The following is a 15,465-nucleotide window of genomic DNA, read 5'->3' on the forward strand; positions in this document are numbered from 1 at the left end:
TACCACAGTACGAGGGCTGATTGACGGTGATTCCGAGTTGCTCCTAGCCCACCCAATAGGCTTGTTCATCGCTGGCGTGTTCCAGGATCCACCAGCAATTGGAAGAGCCCAACCACTTGGAGCAGGGTTGCTTATAAATTCATGAACAGAAGGTCGATGACGAGGTGGACGGATGTCATCAAACAATCCACTTCGTTCACGAGGACGTGAATCAAATCCATCATCACGTCTACGACTGTGGAAATCAGGACGTCTACCACTATCGCCACCGCCATAATCTCGTGAATCCAATTGTTGATTTTCACGTTCCTTTTCCCGTGCCTTGTCATTCCTTTGTTTCCACCGTGCATCTCTTATAACATCATCTTCAGATCGGGGACGGCTAAAGAGAAGGGACCAAAGATTATTAGGTTATTGCTTCGATTCAACGATATAAGCGAGAAAATCAGAGCTTGGTCCAAAAAAAAGTGAGTAAAATATGATCGCTGGACAAGCCAATGAATGACTTACAAACTGTCTCGATTATGTCGATACATGTTTCCATCGACATAGTTATCATCGCCTCTCAATGCTTCATGTGCGACTGCAGCTTCCATCTGAGAGAACTTTTTCGTGTTGGAAACAGTTTTGGCTCTCATTCTATAGACGAGGAAAATGTATTAGCCTTCAATCCAAACAAAAAACTACACCACTTACTCGTCCTTCTGTTCATCACTCATATCAGTAACGCGAAGCTTGGGAAGTTTGGGTGGTTGTCGTACTCCATCAGCGGCAGCTTCTTGAGCAGCTACTGCTTTCTTATTTACGGCTTTTAGCTGACGTTCCGGCCTGAGCTCACCCATACTGGTTGCATCAGAGGCAACAATGTCATCAACCACTTGTCGTTTGTTCTTGGTTGCGTTACGACGAATTCTAGCTCGTTCGACAGATGAGTCTGAGTCATCAGATTCATTGCCATCACCATCACCTGGATACTGGAATTGGTATTGAGAGTCATGAGCTGTATCGTCATCAGACATGTTTTCGCCTTCTAGCCCGTCGTTCGTATGACCATTTATATTACTATGAGGGGACGATGTCGCACCCTCATCACCACCTTCACCCTCAGCTTCAGGAGACTCGACTGATGATAAAGATACTGGAGTAGTAGATCGCATTTCTGCAAAAGCAGAAAATGGTCGTCGTATCTCTGGGGTTGATGGTCCTGTCTCCACGTCATTTATAACTGCTGAAGGAAGCAGAGCCACGGTGTTTACCGATACCACGTTATGTGTTTGTGGAGGCACATCTTGTATTGGTGTCGGAATTTTGGATGTTGGAGGTGGTGATTCTGATTTTTGGTGGACTATTACGGCGTCACATGCTGTCAAGTCTATAGATTCTTGTGCGTTTGATACTAATTTGAGTGAAGAGGCTTCTCTTGCTGCTGCTGCACCTACTATGTGCGTCATAGGCAGCAGAGGTGAAGCAATACCAGCTTTACGTGAAGGCTTGAGTTTTCGTGGTGTCTTTTCACGTATTGCTCGATAGCGTTCTTCTTCATCAGTGTCAGGATCACTGATAACGAAGACCTTCAAGGTCGAGGCCTTGATTACGTCTTGAGCGGCAGTTGCGCTTGTTGTTGGTACAACAGTCTTGACCGTGCTTCGTTCCTAATGTAGCAAAAAATGGAGGTATCAATAAAAAACTTCAAACAATAATCCAGCAGACATCAAGAGTTAAACACCCAACCTCACTACTGCTCACCTCAGCAGCTTCATATATTTCACCCTCTTCAAGCTCATAAGGAGTCTTTATACGGGCAGTAGTTATTGGTACAGTCGTGGTGACCGTGTCTTGTACCTAATGTAGCAAAAAAAGCCGCTTCAATAAATATGTGACTTCACACAACAATGAAGTATACGTTAATAACTACACAAAATCTCACTGACGCTCACCTCATCAGCCTCCAATATCTCACCCTCTTCTTCAGACACATCAGGAGACTTTATACGAGACAAAGTAGGCGACCGTGATACGTCACCCAGCACTTCACGATTTGCAAACCTCATTCGTGCAGATAGAGATGCATTCAAGCTCCCACCACTATAATTCAGCCCACCAGACAGTCCACCCAACACGTTTCGATCGTCATATGCATCGATATAGAACGACTTGTCTTCGTTACTACCATCAGTGCTCCTAAACGATAGATCAAGAGCACTTCTATAAGTGTATGGTGTATCTGTAGCTGGGGTATCCACTGCGCCATTGAAAAGATTGTTGACAGGGCGTGCTGGCGAAGTCTCGTTGCCAGTGACCTTATCATCCGACGAGACTCTGGATTGATTGGTATTGATCATAGCGGCTCCAGAATGTGCGGTAGAGCCACCTTCCAAGGTGTTTGGCATGTGCGTAAGGTGTGAAGCTTGTACGTCTTCGGTAGGTGACGCAGCGCCATTTACAAGGAGGGGATCTGGCATATGACGAGAGATATCGCTTTCATATTCTCCATTCAAAGCCCCCTCTACGTATTGCAAGTGTTTGCGGACTCGATGAGAGAGCTGGTCGAGATTGTCTTGTCTTGTTGACATGAGGTTGATTGATGCAGGGTTTATCTCGTAGGAGGCCGTAGAGCCCTCGTCTTGAATTATGGCATCCAGATTAGACCTGAAGCGGTCTTCATTTGCTTTTATCCAGCCTCTAGTCGCTTCTGGAAGCGAGATAGGCTTGTTCATGTTTCTATCTTTATAAGAGTTTTGCGTGTCATCTTTCGGTTCAAATGAATAGAGAACGAATGTGAACGTGTTCAAAATATAAGTACTTTACCTGAGCAGAGGATTGCCCTCTCTTCTCCTCAGCTGACTTTGTTGGTATTCAGCTATTGCTGGTTGATGTTCGGAGGTTTTAGTTACAAGCAGAGATCGTTCGCTATTGAAACAACAAAATACGCGATATTGGGGGACTATGGATGCATATATATTCTGTTGAGGATCTAGACAAGCTTGTACATAAGGTCTCTTTGCGATTTATACACTACGTTTTAATCTGCATTTTCTTGTTGCTACACTATTTCTTTTTCACACTATTTACAGCACCGTTTATGCACTGAGTCCTAAGCGTGCCCTTACCTTTTTCCTCTGATCTTCACTCAATCCCGCTGCATCACAAGAGGCGTTGAAGGAACCCTCGAGGTCTGCGTCAAATATTGATATCGAAAAGGCATAGTCACCATTCTTGACACGATATCGTTTACATCGTGGTATTGCTGTTAGTGCTACTGATGCTTCTTGTTGTTGTTGTTGCTGTGGTTGAGCTTGTTGGTTTGCATCTCCATTTTGCTGTTTGGGTGATGGCTTCATTGATGTATCATTGTTGGAGTCTTCAGCAGACGATGCGGCAGCAGGGATGATGGGCTTTGTTTTTACACTACTGTCAGTTTTATACATAGTACGACCATTACCAACAAGAGCAGATGGTAATGGAGGACATCCTCGATCCAATGGGAGTTGAAACCATGGATTGGCAGACATCCAGGCAACAAACTCTTCCATCCATTCAGAAGCAATCTTCTTAATAGCATCATCAGTATGATTATCATAATGCTCTTCACCATTGGTGTTTGTGGTTACGTTGTTGCTGTAGCTACAGTGGTCGAATTCTATGCCATCAACTGAAGGTAACTCGGGCGAGTTTTCAGCGGTCCAGTTGTTGTTTCGTTTCTGTATCATAGGAGTTGATAGCATTCCGTTTGATTTGCCCACCACTTCATCTTCCTCCCATTCAGTGTATTCATCATCAGCTAATGAAGAATTGGCTTGTGATGATGCCGCGACGATACTTTCTTGATTGTTGAATGATGCTATTGGCCATGGTGCTGTTATATTATGTTGTGGTGTAGGTGATGGTGAACTATATCGTACGGTTGGTGGCACTGGCACCGCTACTACATTGTTTTGCTGTGCAGGTGCTTGTGGTGGCTGATTGTTGTTGTTGGCAGCATTGCGACTCCTGTTTGCCAATCCTGTAATCTTGAATCGAGGCACCCCACCATTGACAGCTACCACAGGTGCAGTTATCAGTGGTACAGGTCTGGCCTTAACGACTTCTGCCTTTGGTTGCCTCATGGGCAAAGGAGTAGGTCTGACTTCATGTTCATCCTATTAAGCATTGGCTTGTGTGAGCGATATGTTACGACCGTTCGTTGCAGTCATGTTTCGGATGATACTTACATTGTCATACCAGTCGTCTACATAGTTTCCTGGTCTCCTGTCATGAGTTTCTTCATGTTCAGATAGCGGTTGCATACGAGGAGGTGGCCTTCGTGGGGCAGGAGGATTCCTATAGACTGGCTTGATAGTACCCTAATGCAAACAACTTTGAGTGAGACCAGAGAGCGACCTGCGAAATAATATTTGAAGCGTAATTTTACCCATCCACCACCAGGCGGGATGATCACTTCAGGTATCTTGAAGGGCGGTGGGTGATAGCTTGACATTCTTTACATTCCAAAAGACATATAACCTGGCAACACGTTTATCACAAGGTTTGGTTCAAGTTCCTAATAAAAGGTTGTATGATGAGCAATAATTTCATTAATACAGTATCGAATAACTTCATAAAAGCAGCAATCGAGTCATGCTCAAAGACTGAAAAACAATAGTCTGATGTTTTATGTCATCCAGCTTCAAATGTGGAGCTCTACAGTCTCAATAAGCTACAACAACGATGCATCTACATTGCATCCACATTTCTAAGCATTTCGAAAGATGATTCGTACTTTTTTGAATATCAGACAGTGAAGCGAATGGCAAAACCCAAACTGTCTGAAGTTTCAACCTCCAACCCAATCTCCAGCCAAAAGCAACACTCTCAAGCTTGCATCTCTCCTTTGAGATGACTACTTACACGCTGTTAATACTATATTTGTATAGCTGGGATGCACGATGTGCGTTATGGGAAGCTCGAAAGACTTTTAACCTTCTAAAATCAAGCTTCGTTGGTCGAGTGCGTTGGGGTCCTATCAACATCGTAGACACTCAAATAGCCATCTATACGTGTCAAATACGGCACTGCTCACTTAAAACGCGCTACGAAGTCCCAAGCGCCTCGTGATTTGAGAGGTCTGGGCTACTGTATATTCATAAAGATTTCCTGTACAAAACAAATCCTACATATTCTATAGAACATTGCAAAATGTAAAATAATGATAAGATGCGAACCGAATCATAACTTATTCATCCTGTGGTGGCATTTTCTTCAAACGCCAAGCCTAATCTTATGTTCTCTACACCTTGTAGTGTGCATTGAGTCCATACGATCTCTTTGCACTATGAAGTATGGGCGCTACAAGGTTGGAGAAGATGTCAGTTCATCAATTTGAACGTAGAGAGATCCAATGAGGAATTACCTGGAATCACAATAGTGACATGTCGTCCCGCTACCTTGACGTTCATTCGAATATCTTCGATGGTAGACATTGGCTGATTGATGACATGTGGCGGTGTTTCTATACCAGTCGATTGTTGTAGTGGTGGTGTTGTTGATTGTTGTTTTTGGTCAATGACGGGAAAAGTTGTTGACTGTTCTACAACAGTTGATTGTTGTTGTATCACGGGCGTTGTTAGGAATGGTAATGTTGGAAACGATGTAGCAGCAACAGACGACTCTTTGGCCTCATTTGTTGAGCTGTCTCCCAATATAGTATCAGGCTACGTTGAATGAGATATTTAGGAAAGAAGGTTTCTTAAACCATAGAGTATCTCGAATCAGATAATGATCAGATTGTCTCGTATCTAGGGGTAGTCAGTTGGAATAACGTAAACGATGGATTCTCAGACCTCCAATCTTGCAGTTCTTTGAGATCCTTTTTCGAGATCAACATCTTGCCACACGAGTTGCTGTACAAAGCAGTCATATTGTTACTAGGAAAACTAGTTTGTTGATGCGGCGACATGGGGTGCAAGTACTTTCGTGATGATGTTGCTGCTGGTGGAGGCGACTTCATAATCTGCCCACCATCTGGATATGTTTCTGGGTTGGTGAATCTATTGGAGAGCCATGTATAGGAGCCATATTTCTAGTTGAAACGTCAAATGTCACAATGTGCCTTTAATGTCGCAAAAAACGAAGCAAATCCACGTTTGCTGACAAAAGAAGAGGCTACATCCATCATAATACACCAAAAATTAATCGTATGGGATTGAAAACCAAGTCATTGGCGTACCTTCAATATCATTCAAGAATGTTTGAAAAGGTGACGAAAGGTACGTTTCAAGTCTGATTCATAGTTCAGGGGAATATCCACAATAAATATCTAGGCGGAATACTTCTTGTTCTCTCCAATATCTTAAACTTAACTCTTCCTTTTCGCCATTAGCGTCAAACACTCCAACCTGTCAACTTACAGTGAGCAGCTTAAAGGCAAAACAGGCGCATCAAGCAAAAGTGTAAGCTCACGAGGTACGCACATCTGTTCAGTACGCTCTTAGCGTTAAGATTGCCATTTTCAAACGCCGCTGGAGCTTTCTCCAACATCGGCAAAAGTCGTCTCCAGATTTGTTGCGGATGTGCACGTTGAACGGTTAAAGCTATTTTGAAGACGTAACTGCAATTTTGTTGCCTCAGAACTACTTATTGACTCATTACAACATCCCGTCACGACAGGTTAACGTTTGAGGAACATCACCATTCGGGACATTTGAACAACTTTGAAACCGGATCAACCAACCACCGTTTAGCAAGATGACTATCATTGTTTACCATGGCAAGTACCACCGTTGACTTCCTGGTGCTGCGACTCGACCTTGACACGCTTCTCGGATTGTGTATTTTCGGGCAATTCGATGAGGACGCTCGAAGGCTCCACACTACTATCATTTGCCTAACACTCATCTGATGACTATAGCTCCCACATCTCCATATGGAAACAAGATCAAACTCACCCTCGCGGAGAAGGGACTACCTTACACTGTGAAACCAACTCTACCCTTTGCAATCACGGTCTCACCAAAAGCTGAAGTACCCTACATCGAGGATGGACAAGTAGTCTTGACCGAGTCTCGAATCATCTGCGAGTACTTGGAAGACAAGTATCCTGAACACAAGATGTTGCCATCTGATCCAATGGAGAAGGCTAAACTGAGAGCCATTATTGATGTAGTGGATTCACTTGTAGAAGGTATCAAGTGAGTGTCTTGATCATTAATTTGTCCTACTCCGCAGAGGAAAACAACTTGATCTCACTCATACATTTTGTATAGCTGGGGTGTAAGCATATCATCAAGGGCTTCCAACTTGAGGATACTAACTTTTCTGACTTTGACATTTCTTGCTCAACCTCTTGCTCAAACAATAGTTGGCTGAAATCCACTTCTGGCAAAGAGCTGGCCCGGATGGACCACTTCGAGAAACAATCCTGGCCAACGCCAAGTCCCAAACCGAGAACTACATGAAGTGGCTATCTACTCAGCTGGGCGACAAGCAATGGTTTGGAGGAGACATGTTCTCATTGGCCGATACTGCTGTTGCCAGTCATATGGTCAACACCGAAATCTTTGCTCTCACACCAGACGCATCTACTCCTATTGGGAAGTGGTGGGAACGTATGTCCTTCACTTTCGTTCGCTTCCAGTAACTGTAGACCCTGATTCCCGTTGAAATTGACTCTCACTCGCTCCGTAGGTGCCAAACAACGTAAAAGTGTCGCAGCTTTACTAGCTGAAAAAGAACACGAGAACGGGGGTGTTGGGCCCGCTTCTGATAATGCCAAAGCTGCTCGAGAAATGTTGTACGAAAAGAAGATGTTCAAACGCCAATATCGTGACCATAGACTCGAATGGATGGTTCGATCTGGGGGAATCAGTATCGTTGACGAAGGAGTCAAGGCTGGTAACATTCGGTTTACAGAGGATGACAAGTTTGGTGCAGCCGGACCAATGTGAGAGAATGGAAAAAAGAGAGACGGATCGTGCTGTGATGAAGATCTCAATTGCGGTTTACGTGACATAACATTACATTAAACAAAGTAGTATTTTTCGTTATTGAATGGAAATGAAACCTTGGAATCGCGGTTCGTAATTTTTGAAAGACTACTTGAATTGAAGGTCCTTGGTCGGCATAGTCGTAAAATTTGCTGGTGGTTGTGTATGATGTTATTGCGTCGACAATGTTAAGAATTTCAGCAGGGCAACACCAGCGAAACGAGAAACAGACAAGAGAACATTCACGAGTTCAAAGAGTGCAAAACACGCACATTGTTTTTTCAGCATATTCATCGGTATTAAGTGCCTCAAATTACTGTCTGCACTTTGGTAGAATATTGATGACAGTAGTGTACGGAGCGCCACCCCGAGGGTTGGTATGTCGTTGGCACAGGAATGAAATTCTGTAACGCTGATGCCGTATTGACTCTGCAACATCCAGCAGCGAAACGTCTCCTAGTGCAGGCAACAGAACATATTGATGTCTTCAAGGATTATCCATCTCTGCTGATGGAGACTCCACCAGAGTAGTATATATATGCATGCACTATTGTAGCAAACTCATTCGCAGTCCATGTGAAACGTATGCGACCTTTCATTCAATAGACACGAATGTAGCAGAAAACAGTGTGGGTTAATTTAACGACACTCCTTGAAGTAACAGACTCAGAAACAGAACGGGAATGTCAGTTCGACTGCTCGTCAATTACAAGAAGGTACGCTCTTACCTCGCCTACTACCCATTGCATTGGCAGCGACACGACGCAATCCTTACGAATTGTGACGAAGGAGTCTCAGGAGCCAAAGGTGAGTGGACTAGAGGATGTAAAGTTAGAATATCGATCACGTGTGAAAGTAATTAGCTCTTAAGATGAAAATTCTAATGTATTAGCTGGTGCTTGATCACCAGTCTGCTGCAATCTGCAATTGTTGGTGACTGCAACTGGAGGTGAGACTGTAGCATTCCATGACATTAAATGCTTTCATACTTCACAACTGCCCTATTTACTCAACCGTTTATCCCGTTCGATGTTCAGTTGAAAGCATTCTGAATATTCAAAGGACGCAGACTGTGAGAAGTCCACTCGAGCAATAAGCAAGAGTAGCAAATGAAGAGATAAATTCAATCATTTGCTAGGTTCTTCCAAAGTTTGAATGAAATTTCTCCAACGTTTCCTTCCATTCGCTCAGTTCGTTCTCAACCAGCAAACACAATTTTCAACGGACGAGATTTCCAGGCAGCAAAGTCACGAAACGCGAAAGATATGTCGGCTCTCGATCTATAAATGTGGAAGGTGAATGTGATATGACTTGCAGATCCTTTTTGTGATTTCTAGCCTCACCATACATTTTTTTCTTCACTTGCTTGTTTCTTGCTCCAAACATCCAAACCCGCAACTCATCAACGAACGATCGATGAGCATGAAGAGCAGTCTCATTGACGCTCAAGTGACATTCGAATCGCTAGATCTGGATGCGAGACTTCTCCGGGCAGTGGCCAAACTCGGTTTCGAGCATCCAACATTGGTGCAAGCAAAAGCTATTCCTTTAGCACTCCAAGCTGGACGGGATATCCTAGCTAGAGCACGAACCGGGTCTGGAAAGACGGCTGCTTATTGTCTGCCTGTGCTGCAGAAGGTGTTGGCTTCAAAGGAGGTATAATTCATTTATTAGATCTTGGTTTTTTTTCACATCAGAGTTCAAAAAAAGAAAAGACATGAACTAAGACAAACATCATGTTTTATTAGAGCTTGCCGGCAGATGCGTCAAATAGAGCTTGCACTAGAGCATTGATACTGGTTCCTACTCGTGAATTGGCTGAACAAGTCACCAAACACATACTCGATTTGACAACATATTGTCGTGAGGAGATCACCGTCGTTAATCTGGCTGGAACTGCTAATGCTTCTGTTGCTAGTCAAACGTATGTGGTGACAGGAGTGGAAGCCCTGAATACATTGACATGCCTGACTTTTTTGTCTGTTCCTAGCCCACTCTTATCAGAACGACCTGACGTGATTGTCGCAACTCCAAGTAGAGTGTTGGCTCATATAAGAGCTCAGGTACGCTAGCTGCATGCAATCCAAATCTCTCATAGTCCACGTTTATCGTTCCAACAATTTTTTTTCTCTCCTCTACACGCAGTCACTTGATTTAAAAACATCGCTCGAATCGCTAGTGATTGATGAAGCTGATTTAATCTTATCGTATGGCTACGACGAGGACATGCGAGCACTACTTCCTCTTCTACCAGCTATATGTCAGTCGTATCTGATGAGTGCTACCATGACATCAGATGTCTCTGCATTGAAACAATTGGTTTTAAGGAATCCAGCCATCCTTAAATTGGAAGAGGGCAAGGACGAACAAGATTTGTTGACGCAGTATTTCGTCAAGTAAGTTGAATGCATGGTGTGAACTGAAGTGTATTCGTCACTTGCTCCTTGTTTCGAGGGTTGCGCTTTTTTTTCTCACACGCACATGTTTTCAAACAGATGCGCCAAAGAAGAAGACAAATTCCTCCTCATGTACTTTACCCTCAAACTCAAGCTGCATCCATTCGGGTCTGGGAAATGTATAGTATTCGTCTCTGATACTGAAAGGGCATACCGACTACGTCTGTTTCTCGAACAGTTTGGTATACGTGCTTGTGCGACGTGTCCTGAACTACCAGCCAAGAGTCGATACCATATAGTAGAAGAGTTTAACCGTGGTGTATATGATTACCTCGTCGCCGCCGATGCTGGAATAGAAGAAGATGAAGTCGTCGTCGCACCTACCGAAGAAGAAACAAAAGGTCTCGATCAAGACATCGTGATACCTGCCGTTGGAGAAGAATCTACCATACAGCCAGAAACAGAACCTACAATAACACCACCACAACCACAATCAGACGACATAATACCCGACGACGACATGCCAATACCATCAAACGGCACTACAAACAAGAAAAGGAAACGAGCCAATGCTGGAGAAGAACATGGTGTATCACGAGGAATAGATTTCAGAAACGTACAAGCTGTCATCAATTTCGATCTACCGTCATCGACACGATCGTACAAGCACCGTGTTGGAAGGACGGCGAGAGGGGTGGGGAATCAAGGTTTTGCAATGAGTTTTATTGTGGGGGATGATGGGCTTGAGCATCAGAGAGGTAGTAAAGCTAGCATGAAGCAGGATGATGAAGCTGTGTTTGCCAAGATTCAGAGGAAGGAAGAAAGTGAGTTGCAGCAACATGTAGCGAAACTCGATTTGTCTTGTTTTTGGTTGGTTTGAACACTTTTGACATTAATCTTACTAACACGCCATCGATATCATAGAGCTTGGAAGGACAATCAATCCATACACATTCGATATGGCTCAAGTGGATGCCTTTAGATATCGAGCTCAAGATGCCATTCGAGCTGTAACACGGGCGGCTGTCAAGGAAGCGAGATTAAAGGATCTCAAAACTGAAATTATGAACTCTGGGCGACTCAAGGTATGTCAGGTTCTCATCGACTGGATATTCTACGTGGTTTTTTTGTTGAAGTATTTGGGAATGTGGGAAGGGCACAAATCTTGGTTGTTTTTGACGGTGATGACGAAATTTTACACACCAAGATCGCTGAAACCTCCAAGGAGGATGATTAAGCAATAAAATCACTCCATTCTGAGTCAAAAACAAACAAGATACCTTTTGCCTTCCCACACAAAGTGCAAAAAAAAGAGAGATCCGTATTGCAGATAATTGCAAAGCAACTCGAACAGCAACTCTGACAACACCCAATACCTAGGCACACTTTGAAGACCATCCAAGCGACCTTGCAGCCTTACGCCACGACAGACCACTACACCCCGCCAAAGTACAACCACATCTTCGACATGTCCCTGAATATCTACTGCCGAAACGACAGACCAGCTCTGGGGCTACAACCGTTGGGTCGAGCACGACGTACCGTCCACATAGAGGACGGGGTGGTCCTCGTGGTGGAAGAGGAGGAGGAGGACGTGGTGGGAGTAGAGGTGGATCAAATCCATTGTATCGATTCTGAGTGTTGTATGTGATGGTTATAATGTTTTTGTAAGATAGAATGCATTATTTAGTATCTTTTGCATAGAATGAAAGGAAGCGATGATTTATGGAAAGTTTATTAATTAATAATGTGGGGGTTGAGCGACCAACAAGAAAATGCCGAAACTGGGCTGTTGCGTTGTGGGAGCTTCTCTGACCATAGTGGTGCTCATTTCACAGCTGCCCTAGATTAAAATGATTCCAACGAACTTGGAGCGCTGGATCTATCCAGATCAATCGATTTGGACGTCGTCAAGAAGTGCGAATCATCATCAACTCCTTTTGTCAACATTGCCGACCAAGGAAGAGAGCCAGCATGTTTCAAGCCCATTATCCACTGGTGATAATTTCAATCGGTGCTGGTAAATGCACTATGTTTTAGGTTTCATGGAAACAAGTGCTCAAAACTCAAACGTGTTAATTTCACCATTTACAATTTCATGGTTTTTAATATCAAGTTTTGCAACTAACTACGTTGGAACTGTTGAGGGTTCGAAACTCTTTAACTTGAAGGCGTCAGCTTCATAGCTCAAAGTGGACAAGCTGCTGCTGCTGAGGTAGCACAGCACTGCCAACACTGCCATCTCGCCCATCTTTCACAACCAATGCCTCCTTCCCTTCGGCACGACATTCTCGCAACTGCGGATGAATTCTTTGCCACTACAATGTACGCAATACTCAGATTTTTCGTGACGTTTGCAACCAACATCCGACAGCCTTCATATTGGCAATTGCCAACTAAAACCTCATTTCTATTTTATGCTATCTCAAACGCAGTTTCCTATTCGGTGCTTATGGCACCATTCGAGCTGGTTTAACGGGAGCCAATGGTGCTTTGACGAATGATTCGCTGATTGTGATTGCGTTTGGATTTGGATGTGGGTATAAAAGAAACGTTTTGTGAGATTTTTTAGCTTTGATAATGATTTGTTTGCTTTTATTAGTTTCTTTGATGACTTCTGTGAGTGTGTTTGTGAACTAGGCAGCAGCCATTGTATATACTAGAACGCGGCTTCTGAGGCATGGCCTTGAATTATTCCAGGTATGGACTCACTCGAATACATCTGGAGCATGGTGCAATCCCGTAATATGCATGGTGGCATACCTGTCTGGCAAAATCTCGTATGTCCCTTCTTCACCATTACTACGATCTACACATCAAACCCATCTTACTCTCATCCCATCAGCCTCCTACGCTGCATCTCCTACACCATCGCTGAATGCCTCGCTGCAATCTTCGCCGCAGCTCTCATAAAAGCTCTCCTCCCCGGCGACTACATCGGCGCAACAGCACCGGGTCTTGGATCATCGCTCGCCCAAACATGGTTTCTTGAAATGATTATGACCTGTGTGCTCGCACTGGTTGTACTAAATGCCGGGATTGATGGGCAGACAGAGCAGCTCGCACCGTTGCATATTGGGTTGACGCTGCTGGTTATTCATCTTGGAGCAGTGCCGTTTAGTGGGAGTGGGGTTAATCCGGCGAGGAGTTTAGGGAGTGCTGTGTTGAGCGGGGTGTGGACGGCGCATTGGATTTATTGGACGTGAGTTTTGGAGACAAATAAAATCTTGGAGGAAATCAGTCATTTTGTGCCTTCAAACTGACAAGCCAGGTCTTTTAGAGCACCGATTGTAGGCGGTTTGCTTGGATTCGCGATATGGAAACTGCTGCAAAAGGGAAGAGCCCAACCTGATAATGATTTTCTAGCGGCTGTGTCAGAGTAAGCTTGTGGCATCTTCTGCCTTCCCATTATTCACTTTTTTTTTCGTTGTCAAACAAATCGTGCTGACCCGTATTCTGCAAACTCTAGGTTTATTGGGACGGCCATGTTCTTATTCCTCGCATATGCTGGCATTCAGGCGGCTATACAAACATCAGCTGGAACGTTTGCGTCGACATTGTTGGTTGTTGCACTATCGTTTGGATGTAACTAATGAGTTTCGTGTTGGGATGTTTCGTATAGCTGAAAGCCTCACGTATTTTCTCTAATAGTCAGTTTGATGATTACCATCTGGACATTTGCAGGTGAGAATTTCTGTTTACACTTTGCATATTACAATCTTCGCTCAATAGTAAGCTAAACCTTTGAAACTCAATAGGCGTAACAGGTATATTTTTTACGTAACATATTCCTTTCGTACACTCAGAAACTGATTCGCCCCTTTGAAAAAAGGCTCTCCACAAAACCCAGCCGTCTGCCTCGCCGTATACATAATCGGAGAAATGTCCCTCAAACGAATGATCTTCTACATCATCGCTGAGCTCCTTGGCGCGCTCTTTGCTGGCGGCCTCACATACGCTATATTCCCCAACAAGGTTACCGGTGCAACGACGCTTGGTGCCAGCACGACTCAAGTTCAGGGGGCGATGCTCGAAGCAATATCAACCGCCATCCTCCTCTTTGTGATACTTCGGAATGCTGTTACGGGCACGTCGGGAATTTTCGGTGTATGTGAATGAAGTTTTGACGGATTTTGACGGTACGCAGAAAAGTGACGACGTTTCGTTTAGCCAATACCCGTGGGTTTCGTCCTGATCGTCCTTCATCTTGTAACGGTGCAATATACTGGCACATCCGTGAATATTGCACGTTCGCTTGGTATAGCTGTTGTCACTGGTGTTTGGAATGATTTCTGGCAAGTGAAGAGACCCGCTCCATTACTTTGTTGCCAAGCCTAAACTTTTCATACTAGGGTATACGTTGTCGGCCAAGCAATCGGGGTCGTGATTGCCGTGGGAGTGTGGAAGGTTGCCTCTCTAACAGACGAGGAAGTTGCAGCAGATGCTGCTGTTGAAGAAGAAGAAGAAGCAGCAAAGGCCGCATCGCCGTCACCGACTGGGACGTTGATTGGAGATGAGCTGACGGATGTTAAGACTGAGCAGGTGTGATATTGTGCTTTGTGTTGTAATTATTGGTCTTCAATTTTGACTTTTGTATTTGAAGGGTGGTCTTTCGGCCTTGGCGGGCAAAAGAAGGATTGTTGAGGATATTTAATTTAATGTAACCTCCTTATATCACGTGCTTCTTGAAGGAGCTCTGTGGGGAAAGGCGTTTTGCGTGCTTCAAACATCCAAACTACTTTCTACAAGTTCAGAGGGCAAGAAAGAGCATGAGACGATTTGTTCAAACGATTGAAATGTATTTCAATTCAATGTTAACCACCAGCAAAACTTCAACACTTCTTAGACTCAGCAGTAGCCAGATCAGGACGCGACGTTATTTAAATTCTTTATCAACAACGAAACCACGACGTAATTCAGAGGTCTCTTTGAAGATCTGAATGGTTGCTGTCGCAGGACACAGCAGGATTATTAACCCCATCCTCGCAATGTGGCTTCATGTTTGCAATGGCTTTGCTTGTTTGTGCTTATTTGTCGCATAAACACACTTCTTGCAAAAGTGGAGCAGACGACTCTTACAGGCCTGTTTCAAGTACAAACGACCTCCG

At 44.1% G+C, this 15,465-nt stretch overlaps 3 protein-coding genes across 3 annotated transcripts; all 3 read left to right on the top strand.

The window, feature by feature from the left end:
- Positions 1–6,742: 6,742 nt before the first annotated feature.
- On the top strand, positions 6,743–7,922 carry SmJEL517_g01167 (uncharacterized protein; the record flags this gene model as incomplete). Its single annotated transcript, XM_031167095.1, has 5 exons — positions 6,743–6,806; positions 6,887–7,166; positions 7,242–7,248; positions 7,337–7,583; positions 7,663–7,922. 5 exons carry the CDS (start codon positions 6,743–6,745, stop codon positions 7,920–7,922), a joined length of 858 nt encoding a protein of 285 aa, XP_031026943.1.
- A 1,455-nt stretch (positions 7,923–9,377) lies between these two features.
- SmJEL517_g01168 (uncharacterized protein) lies at positions 9,378–11,995 on the top strand (the record flags this gene model as incomplete). Its single annotated transcript, XM_031167096.1, has 7 exons — positions 9,378–9,617; positions 9,710–9,885; positions 9,952–10,024; positions 10,107–10,357; positions 10,457–11,181; positions 11,282–11,442; positions 11,738–11,995. The coding sequence occupies 7 exons, from the start codon at positions 9,378–9,380 to the stop codon at positions 11,993–11,995; spliced, it is 1,884 nt and encodes a 627-aa protein (XP_031026942.1).
- A 625-nt stretch (positions 11,996–12,620) lies between these two features.
- SmJEL517_g01169 (uncharacterized protein) lies at positions 12,621–14,905 on the top strand (the record flags this gene model as incomplete). The annotated part of the gene is made up of 11 exons (XM_031167097.1): positions 12,621–12,682; positions 12,793–12,897; positions 12,960–12,976; positions 13,058–13,559; positions 13,638–13,736; positions 13,827–13,942; positions 14,009–14,041; positions 14,116–14,124; positions 14,190–14,468; positions 14,528–14,615; positions 14,710–14,905. The coding sequence occupies 11 exons, from the start codon at positions 12,621–12,623 to the stop codon at positions 14,903–14,905; spliced, it is 1,506 nt and encodes a 501-aa protein (XP_031026941.1).
- Positions 14,906–15,465: the final 560 nt, after the last annotated feature.

The sequence above is a fragment of the Synchytrium microbalum genome, assembly GCF_006535985.1.
Source record: "Synchytrium microbalum strain JEL517 chromosome Unknown SmJEL517_scf0004, whole genome shotgun sequence".
In the NCBI taxonomy this organism is placed as follows: Eukaryota; Fungi; Chytridiomycota; class Chytridiomycetes; order Synchytriales; family Synchytriaceae; genus Synchytrium; species Synchytrium microbalum.